Source organism: Rutilus rutilus, assembly GCF_951802725.1.
Source record: "Rutilus rutilus genome assembly, chromosome: 18".
Taxonomy (NCBI): domain Eukaryota; kingdom Metazoa; phylum Chordata; class Actinopteri; order Cypriniformes; family Leuciscidae; genus Rutilus; species Rutilus rutilus.
Window position 1 is genome coordinate 29,175,325 of NC_140231.1, and position 11,457 is coordinate 29,186,781.

Genomic DNA, 11,457 nt, shown 5'->3' on the forward strand with positions numbered 1-11,457 from the left:
GTTTCATTACTGGATGAATCAGCATTTTTTTTTAATGAATCCCTTGGATGAATGATTCAATGACTCACTCATAAATACTTCACTTGTTTCATTACTAGATGAATCAGCATTTTTTTAATGAATCCCTTGAATATATGATTCAATGACTCACTCATAAATACTTCACTTGTTTCATTACTGGATGAATCAGTGTTTTTGAACAAATCTCTTGAATGAATGATTCAATGACTGGAAGCGTAACAATGTAGTCAATACAATCGCTGAAGTGTCAAGTTACTTTCAAAACGGGATTTGCTCTATTTTGATCGTCGCTACTGTAGACGTCAGTGTTTATATCCAAACTAAAATCTTTTATCTTAGTACTTCTGTGATAATATGAATATTTGTAACACAGAAATATCGATACTCGTCATTTAAGAATGAGATCGCGTGGGTGTCTGAATATAGATCGCGATCTTTTAACGATTAATCGTGCAGCTCTATACAGTACAATCATTTAGTCATTCAGTTTCAGAAAAAGGTCTGTCCGCATTAATAAAAACAGTCACATTCTTGGCTTGGAGAGAGAGTCAGGATCAAACACACACCCTAGATGTCTCCTTTAGGGTTCATAAACACAAACAGACTCATGAGCTCAAAGGACCTAAAGCTCTCGGTCATATGTAGGTTATGGCACCTTTGGCGTTGGAGTCCAGAAAGACCTCGACGTAGGATGTGGGGACGTAACCCTCCTCTTCCTCGTTTCTTCTAACACGTGTCCATCCGTCACCTTTGTCTTCCTCTATTACATACAAGAGCTCACCCTCTGTTACTGCGATGGTGCCTTCATTATGACCTACAGAGAAAAGGAGTCTTTTATTCAGCAAGGATATATTAAATTGATCAAAAGTGAGAGTAAAGACATCTACATTGTTTCCAAAGATATCTGTTTCAAATAAACGCTGTTCTTTTGAACTTTCTAATCATTAAAGAGCCTGAAAGAAATCACAGTTTCCACCAAAAGATGAAGCAGCACAACTGATTTCAACACGGATAATAATAAGAAATGTTTCTTGAGCAGCAAACATTAGCATATTAGAATGATTTCTGAAGGATCATGTGACACTGAAGACTGGAGTAATGATGCTGAAAATTCAGCTTTGCATCACAGGAATAAATTACTACTAAAAATCCTAATAATATTTAACATTATTACTTTTTTACAGTATTTTTCATCAAATTAACACCTTGATGCAAGTATCCATTTCACTTAAGAAGCTCCTTTTGTAGACAGCGAGGCAGTTCACAAGGTTTGAAGCGAAGCCTATATTTTTGCTATAAATGTTTGTTTATGCATTTATACATGAAATACCTTCGAACGGGTAGAGGGCTTTGCAGGTGCCGATGGTCGGTAGCATTTCTTCATCTGGGTCATCAAATTCATCTCCGGACTCCGCTGTTTCTGGTTGGACTTTACTCTGGACCTCAGAACTCTGTTCCTCTGTATAACTGCCATCCGGACTGCTCCATCACACACACGCACACGCACACACACACACGTAGACAATAACTATAGCAACTGTTTTGAAAGTATGTGCATATATTTGCTTTATTTCACTCGTGAGGGACTAGTTTAAATACTGTAAAACATCTTAAACCTAATATGTGAGGACTGGCATCACTAGTTAACATCAAGGTAAGATTAAAATCTAAAAGTGTTAAAGTTGTCTGCAAAAGCTACATGCTAAGTGACAAGTTTCCGGCAGCAAGAAATCATTCTGTCCTCAGTGAAAATAAGTAAAGCTTTATTTATATATTTAGCACAAAAAGAGTTTACAAAGTGCTATATGAACATCACCTCATGCTTTTATACATTTGATCATTTTTCTTGCATGTATATATTTCAATCTCATTCACTTTTAATGCTACACAAAAGAAGATATTTTGAGAAATGTTTGCAACCAAACAGTTGTGGGGCACCAATGACTTTCATAGTATGGAAAACAAATGGAAGTAAATGGGTTTCATCAACTGTTTGGTTACAGACATTCCTCAAAATATCTTCTTTTGTGTTCAGCAGAAGAAAGAAATTCATAAAGTTTTGGAACAACTTGAGGGTCAGTAAATTATGACAGAATTAAACATTTTGGGTGAAATATTCCTTTAAGTTAAATGCCAAGCAATAATCGGGACATTTAATGGATTATAAAAACAATGAAATTCCATTGTAGGCGGAGCTAAGGTAGTCCTCAAAAGTTCAGGCACACAATGTGTGTGTGTGTGTGTGTGTGTGTGTGTGTGTGTGAGTGTGTACCTCTCTCTATCCTGTGCGCAGTTGTTGTTGTTGGTGGTGGGTGGCTGGCTGTTTTGAGTCTCGTACAGGACACTTGTCCGCCGCGGAGGGTCACTCTTCACCGGCATCCTTCCTTCGACCTCCGCTAACCAGCCCTAGAGCACACACACTCATTTCCTCTGAACTGAACTACTCATCCAGGCCTGTGCTATATATATATATTTCAAGATGTTCATTTACACTCACCTCAAATTTCTGTGCCTCCGCTTGCAGTTTCTCAATGTTGTTGGCGATCTCTCCTAACCGAGGGTCCACGCTGTTGGGATCCCCCATCTGTGGGTTCTTTATATATACTTCCTTCATTTTAGTCAAAGCATCTCTGCCAAGAAAAATTACACATAAATAAAAAAAAATTCAGAATAAATCCCATCAAACCCTGGCCTAGTCAAAATACACCAAAATTAATATGTAAAGCATTTCGATTGGAATTTCATAATTAGGAATCAAATAAAAATAAGACTTGATCTTCTTCTTGAGTCTTATTGAATATTGTTTATTGTCTTTATGAAAACTCATTTCATATTGTATTGAGTAATGCTGTGCCGCTGAAAAATTAAAGATAGTTAAAGAGGAAGTTATAGTGCTTTTAAAAGCCCAAAATATTTTATTTAAATCATAACGCAATTGGAAACCATGTGTTCTCAAAAAAAAATCTTGTTTTTGTTTGATGTCATGTTGGAATACGATAAGATATTCTATCCCTTAGAATTTCTTTCAAATTATGACCAAAATTCCAATTGGATTCTTTAGGATTTTTTTTATTTATTTTTTTATGTAAACATTAACATTATACATTTTGTTCAAATGTTTTAAAAAAATTCTAAATATTAAATATTATACAATTATGCATACATTACTGAAATTTAAAAAAGTAAAAAACAACTAGCTAACTAAATAAATAAAAATGCTGGGAATAAAACTGGGTATGAAAATATAAAACAAATGATAACACAACTACAATAATTTTCCATTTGTTAATATTAGTTAACGATATTAGTTAACATGAACTAATGATGAAAAACAATTCTAAAGCCCTTAATAATCTTAGTTAATGTTAAAAATACATTATTAAAATTAAAAGATGCATATCTTCATATTATTTAACGGACCTGAGCTAACAATGACCAGGATGTATTTTATTAACTAACATTAACAAAGATGAATAAATACTGTATTATTCATTTTTAGTTAATGTTAGCTAATGGATTAACTAACATTAACTGATGGAAACTTCTTGTAAAGTGTTACCAAATAGATACTTTGTAAGGCTCGCATAGCCTTCTTATTCAAAGAGTCTTTAAAACACTGTCAATGTGTCCTTTAGGATATTTTTGTTTGTGTTTCTGTTATTTGTGTGTTTTGTCTGTATACCTCTGGTCCATCTCTTTCTGTATGTCTTTATTGATGTCGTCGATCTTCGCCTGAAGCTTCTTCCTTCTCTGCTCTGGAGGAAGATGACTGAAGTCCTCCGGATTCGAACCCTGAGAGGAGACAGAGAGGGAGACAAACAGTGAGTATTTGCACCTTAAAATACCAACACTGTCCTGCTAGAATCTACAAATACACAAACAAAACTATGCATAGCCAATAGGGAGGGTCAAACCAGGCCACATCCAAACACATCAACTGAATATTACGTATTCTTCTGTTCCTGTCATCTGGTTGGCTAGCTTACTTTGGTAATGAGCCAATCAGCTTTCAAATCAGGTGTTTATCAAAGGCAAACCGGATGAGCTAATTAAATCTAAGATCAATGATTAACGGAACCTATTCAGTCCAATGCCAACAACAACATTGATTAAACGGTTCTCATAAAATAAACTGTTATCTTGCGCGCTCATCTTTGAAACCTGATTCTGGTTGATCTGAGAAATGTGGTTTGCATCTGTCCTTATGTGCCCTCTCTCTCACTCTCTCTAACATCCTCTTCCTGTCTACATTAATGTATCGATTCTCTGAACACTCAGGTCGTGGTTTTTTCCACATTAGTTCTCTCTGACAGGCAGCATTCGCCATGCTGATCTTAATCACATGGTGGTGCTAAAGAGCCGTGAGTTTGGAGACGTTAAAGACTCTGCAATACTTATTCTAGACCTAAAATTGGACCTGATTTATTCACAGCGTTTCTCTCATTTGAGCTTGGCTGTATCTTTTCCTTTAATCCCACCCACTGTTCAAAGCAAATGTCTAACTAAAAGGTCAAAGGTCACAAGGCAGGCACAGCGACCTTACCCCTTCTTCCACGCCACCGTACTGTCATGCAAACAACAAACATCCAGATTTTACTGGGCGTGCATTGCATTATCACTCAAAAATACAGTTCAATAAACCCACAAACTCACCCCAGGCAAACTTGAAATATATAGTCAAGATATACACAAACACAACACACATGCTACACTCACTTTTGTACTCACCCTCTTCAAAACAAAGACAAATTGTTAAAATAAAATGTTAATTGTGTAACATTTGATTATAAAATAAAATAAAATTCTTTTCTTTAAAAATTAGATCTAAAATCTCAGAAATCAACCGAACCATTTTAGAAAGAAATGATATGGATAAATATACACATATCTATAAACATAGCATTAAAAACAAACATTACCTGTATAATATTCAACTATAAATCATATTACACCATCAGTGAATAGGGTGATTCAATAATCACATGTAAAAATCTTTGGGCGGGGCTAAAGTAGTAAGACGCTATGTGATTGGTTAATATATTTGATATATTCTAATCACTGATAATTATTATAATAATTGAAATAATTGACACAAAATGTTATTTCTGTCATTTTTTCACCCTCATGTCATTTAAAGATTGTTTGACTTCATTTCTTCAGTGAAACACAAAGGAAGATATTTAGCAAAATGTGTACGCTGCTGTTTTCCATAAAAGGAAAGTGAAAGTAAGCATCTCCTTTTGGGCTCCAAGGAAAAATATAAAGTCAAACAGGTTGAGGATGACACGAGGGTAAGCAAGTGAAGACTGAATATGTATTTGGCATGTGAACTATCTCTTTAACTTACACTATAAGTTCTTAACTGATGAAACAGAATCTCTTATACCGGGTTCAGACTACATGATACGTAGATAAATGCTTTTTTTTGACTCTCTGATTGGTGTAATCTTCTGTGCGGCATCATGGGTGATGTGGTTTTTCACCAGGAACTCCACTCATAAATACGATTATTTAAAAAATAAGCTGAAATAATGCAGGAGCAGAAGCAAATACTATCGATTAACAACCTCGTAGCCACAGCAGGACTGTCTTTGAAGGTTTATAAGTTATCGTTCAAAGTCAATTTCTGGTAGCACTTTATTTTACAGTCCTGTTCCCCATGTACATACTACGTACTTATTATAGTAATTGCAATAATTGTACTAACCCTGAACCTACCCCTAAACCTAACCTTAACCTATTTAGTTACCTTATATTACTACGTACTTTGTAAGTACACGTGCAACCCAAATAAAGTGCAACCCAATTTCCGTATGGAGAAAGTTTTTACTTCCGGAACCCGACTGTAGCTCTCTATTAATTGTTTGTTTACACTTTTGTTTACGGAAGTCAGTCGCTACCTCCTCAATGACATCACGCACGTCGTTAAAGGCGGCAAGCGATGACTGGTCGGGAAGTAACGTGTTTCTTGTCCACGACACAACAAGAATTTAGGAGTCAAAATCGCATAATCTGACACAGTGACTATTGTTACAGACAAAAATATTGTGTAGTCTGAACCTGGCATAAGATACATTCAAAATGATCACACTTCAGCACATCTGGTTAGGGATCAAAAATTAATCAAGCTGTTCGAAATACATAAAGACCAAATCAGGGAAAACTGAACACATAAACAAACACAAGGACCAAAAAAAAACAACAGGTTTCAGATCACCTCAATAAGGTTCCGCACGTGGGCATTGAGTGAGAGCTACACAGAGGGACAGTCACCACGGCAACAAGACAAAACAAAACAAAGACAGACATCAACAAAAAAAAGATAAATGAGACAACAACATGGTTTTGAACTTAAATACACACAAAGGTAAAATTATACAAAAAAAGACCAAACGTTTCGTTAAGCAAAATATTGATACGGGTTGAACACAAAGGAACAAAGTTATGTTAAAGGACCATGTGTTACTACAGCGACGGACATGCTACGGTCATGCCGCTACGAATATGCTACTGAGGTCATGCTTACCAGCTTTAGAGAGAGCTTCTCATGGGCGAAAAGACAGAGCGATCGAGGGAAAGAACCGAGAGAAGAGAGAAAACATCAGAGGGAGAAACATCAGACCGCTGTACACGTCATACACACACATGCAGGTGTGTTCATGTGTTATGATGATGTCACCGGTGAAGCTCACTACATCACCTCACACAATTCACACATGGCTGGCCGGCAGTATTTTGTGTTCCGTCATGAGACAGATATTCGCTGGCAGAGCCACGAGAAATTTAGCTGAAAGCCTCACTTTGGCACATGAACGAGAAAAAATATCACATTAGCGGAAGTACAAGCCCACTAAATGCATTCGGTCACTTAGGCCGTGTGTCCACTAAAGCGTGAAGAAGCGCTGAGTGTCTATTTATAGTTTTTTCTGGTCGTCGAGAGTTGAAAAATGTTTGGGTAAAACGCAGAGCTCATCACTGTCACTTTTGAACCAATCATCCAATCACAGTGGAGGGGCGGGACAAATATCACCCTGACCAACCGCCACATCTTGCTTGTACAACGACGACATGACAACAACAAGGGAAACAAGGAACGTGTCGACATTTTTATATTTAGAAACAAACTATCTGCAAAATCAGGCACTAGTAACCAGGGCCTAAAACTAACTTTGTCAATGGCAAGTGACTTTAAATAATAATAAATATTATTTACTGGCCATTAAACTGTTTTTTTTTGCACACAAAAAATTGACACCAACATTTTAGATACCAGTGAAAATTCACAATTCCCTATTCCAATTTCAATAACACAGCTAAAACTACTAGCCTAACTAATATACATTTAAAACATTATTAAAAGACAAGTACAGTAGTTTTTAGGTAGAGACACTGAATAAAGTAATCAAATGTAAAATATCACTGGAGAGTCTTTACTGTATAAATTAAACAAACATTAATCCTTATTACATTTTCAAAAGTTATTCAGTCGAGAGCAGTGAGTGATTTTTTCTTTGCCCTTATTTGTTTGATTAACATTAAAAACGCAGACAGCAGCAGGAATATTAGGCTGCTGTCACTTTAAGACCTAATGCACGGATCCAGTATACTGATACACATGCGTTGTCTTTCTCAGCTGTTTACGTTCACTCAAGCCATAACCGACTGTGTTTTTACTAAGATACTCGCCGAGACGGACAGTTTTTGACATAATTTTGTGTGAATATGTCCGTTCAAGCGCAAAAAGAAGTGAAACAGAGCTCATTTCAGTATTTGCGTGATTGTCTGGCTAAAAACACTTTGGTGGACACATGACTTTAGCGAGGGAGTTTCAATTTGTTTTAAAACCTTTCAAATATTCCAGAATGTTCTAAATATTTGTTTAAATGCACAGAGGAGGTTAAGTTGATCATTAAAAATTTTAGCAATATTGTACAACAATGATGCAACAAAGTTCAAAACATCATTTTGTATTTGTATTGTATTCGAGAGAAACTGATATGCCATGTGAAAAAAAAAAAAAAATAGGATGCAATTTGATTTTATTCCGTCAGGAATTTTCTTCTGATGCAGTGAACTTCAGCAGGTTTCCAATGAACCAATAATTACACAGAATGTTATAGGGTCACATGAGGATGACATCATCAGTCTAACGCAATAGTCAGCCAACAAACAGAACACGACAGGGATGGGTGTACCAGAGAGAAGACAGAGGAAAGAGAAAAGAAACAAAAATGAAAATATATACAATAGATAGGCTCGTTTTTGAGACGGCCATCACAACAGAGAGGATTCTGGGTAATTGTACCTGAGTAGAGATCTAGAATCAAAACTACTAATGAAGAAAAGGTAAAATGTGAAGTTTCAACCGTGTAATATGTGAATAAGTGGATGAACACCTGAGATTACTAAATGATTAATCATAAGAAAATACCAGGCATAAAAACATAACATAAACCGAGCATGTATGTAAATAACTATGCAAATAAAATAAAATATTAATAATATATATATAAAAAATATATTTTTATAAATCAACTATGATTTGATATATATATATAATTCATTCATTTATTTATTTTGTGCACCTTGGAATAAAGTGTGCTGATTATGCAAATAAATTATATTATTAGCCTACTCTAATTTTACTGAAGCAGTGAGGGCAACACTCTCTGATTTTGAGAAACCTTTCCGTGAAGCTTCATAAGACTTGGGACATCTTATTTCAGGGTGCTCAAACTATGGAGCTATTGTCTGAAGTTTGGACAAATGTAATCTGACAAACGCATAAACGCACTGACAGGACGTACGATTCAACATGTTTAAAACACTTCTCAAAACAAGATGTAAAATTCAACGTTTGATACGGACATAGATAGCAAATACAGACGAGATTCATGTTTGTGTGAACGTGATGCACAACATCCAATATATCAAAGCAGCGAAATGACACCAAAAGGGGTGAATTCTGAATGTATCTTTGTGTGTGATAAAGTGTTACGAGCACCGGAAGGGTCAAAGTTGATCATGAATGCGCTAGGCTAGCATTCAGAGGTCGCACTCGTGACACTTCGAGAATTAACCCCTCCCACACAAGCTGATTTGCTGCCAGAGCACAGGGGCGGAGCCAGGCTGCTGGGGTTGCACATGGGAGGTGGGGTCAGAAGCCAGAGGAGCCAATGAGAGAGTCATTTGATGATGATGTAACTTTTTTCAATTACAGATGCATTTTAATACTGAATATCAGACATTAACCTCATTCAAGGGATGAATTCAAAGAGATATAGATGAAGAATAAATGTTATGTCACGGAACAATATCAATTCATTGATATCGATTCATTAATTTAATTCACTAATTCTGAAACTCATTCATTTAAACAAAACAAAAACACTAAATGAGGTTAAGTCTGTTAACTGTATCTATATCTCATCATTCAAGCGCACACACACCACTTAATACCATAGTCATCTATTGTTTTAAAATAAAGATAATAATTATCATACACTGACCCAAAGCCTAACAGAACATTTTCATAAAAATATAAATTATAAATAAATATTTAATATAAAATAATGCAAATCATATATACTTTATTTAGCTTTCAAAATAAAGATGACCCCCCAAAAGAGGTTGTCATCAAATTTAGCTCACTTCTTTGGATACATTTGTATATCTACTATATCGAGATAAACCCACACACACTCTTGCCTCCTCTCACACACTTACGACATATTGCCTGGCCTCGAAAGCATACGTAGGCCGACCGAGAGTCCTCTTCATGATTTCTTTATTATAATAGAGAGACTGGGCAGACTGCAGCAAAGAATAAACCCTAATTAAACACACACTCACACGGAACTATACAAACAGACACACACACACACACACACACACACACACACACACTCGAACACACCCCGTGACTCAACAAACAGACTTTAATACAAAAATACACACAAAATAGACATTTTAACACAAGGACAAACACACATACTTGCAAATGTTTTGCTTCACAAACCAGCAAACTTATCCAATTCAAACACACACACAGACACACCTAACTGACTATCACGCACCAAAACACACTCACAGACACACTGACATTATTCTTCACTAATTATTATCATAAATAGTGTATGTAGTGTACCCACATACTTGGGTCACATACTTGACCCAAGTATGTGACATGTTCTAGCGTGTGACAGCAAAAAACAAACATATTTTTTATTAAAACAAATCCAACTTCTTCAATAATAATGCTCTAATACTAACCCGTTCAAAAGTTTGGGATTGACAAGATTTTTTAAACGTTTTAAAAAAGAAGTCACTTATGCTCAACATGGCTGCATTTATTTGATACAAAATACAGTAAAAACAGGAATATTGTGAAATATCTATCTGAATATATGTTCAAATGTAATTTATTCCTGTGCTCAAAGCTGAATTTTCAGCATCATTCCTCCAGTCTTCAGTGTCACATGATCCTTCAGAAATCATTCTAATATGATGATTTGATGCTCAAGAAACATTTCTGATTATCATCAATGTTGAAAACAGTTGTGCTGCACAATATTTCTGTGGAAACCATGATACATTTTTCAGGATTCTTTGATGGATAGACTTTTTAAATGGTTCAAAAGAACAGCATTTATTTTAAGTAGAAATTTGTAAGGTTATAAATGTCTTTACTGTCACTTTTGATCAATTTAATGCATCCTTGATGAACAAAGGTATTAATTTCTTTAAAAATCGTACAATCCCCAAACTCTTGAACGGTAGTGTACATCAAATCATGTCAACCATAAACACACACATTATAAACAAGCCAGGAGCACAAATGGAGAGAATGAATGTGTCAAAGACCATGTTTAGCTTAAATTCTTTAAGATGTTCCCATCTGTCCTCTACAACTCTATTTTAAACCATTTGTGTCTATAACATCCTTCCTTCTTTCACTGTGACCTGATTTATGCCACTAGCTCTAATGTCAGGTAAGCTAAAATTAAGTTATGTGGAAAACTGAAAAGAAAAGGATGAACTTTTCTTAAACAGACCAAAATAAGAAATGATAAATCTGTTCTGTTTTCCTGTTCACTGACCATCAATCCTTGTATATCAGTGAGCTGAACGGAGAACAGTATGTGCGCATTGTGAAAAGATAAAAACGTGTGAGGTTTGCACAGGCACATGGGAAACTGGGATTTGCTGCGTTATCTGTTGTTTTGCCTCTGTTATCTAAGAGTCATTTAAAAGTCTGAATCTCTGCTCGCACACACGGAAACATGCGAACGGCCTTCCTGAGGGGGAAGGTGAATCTGGTCAGATTTTGTCAGAAAGTCACATGTCAGTGTTTGTGTAAATACAAGACATTGTTTCCGAATGTTTGCGTACATGTAATCGCATTACTCAGGATAAACCTTTATGTTTGAGCACCCG

General features: G+C 35.7%; 1 protein-coding gene across 18 annotated transcripts in view; it reads right to left on the reverse strand.

The window, feature by feature from the left end:
* Window positions 1-11,457, reverse strand: part of fnbp1b (formin binding protein 1b) — a 78,000-nt gene that overhangs the window by 3,888 nt on the left and 62,655 nt on the right. For 3 of the 18 annotated variants that reach the window (XM_084386368.1, XM_084386355.1, XM_084386356.1), the window contains exons 11-17: window positions 9,748-9,834; window positions 6,548-6,562; window positions 3,704-3,813; window positions 2,519-2,651; window positions 2,294-2,427; window positions 1,352-1,503; window positions 642-835 (exon numbers count right to left, since the gene is read on the reverse strand). In XM_084386368.1, coding sequence (XP_084242494.1) covers window positions 657-835; window positions 1,352-1,503; window positions 2,294-2,427; window positions 2,519-2,651; window positions 3,704-3,813; window positions 6,548-6,562; window positions 9,748-9,834 — 810 coding nt within the window. In that variant the 3' untranslated portion in view covers window positions 642-656. Of the gene's footprint in view, window positions 1-641; window positions 836-1,351; window positions 1,504-2,293; window positions 2,428-2,518; window positions 2,652-3,703; window positions 3,814-6,238; window positions 6,275-6,547; window positions 6,563-9,747; window positions 9,835-11,457 lie in introns of those variants that run through there. The other 15 variants (XM_084386372.1, XM_084386369.1, XM_084386358.1 and 12 more) reach the window with 9 other exon arrangements.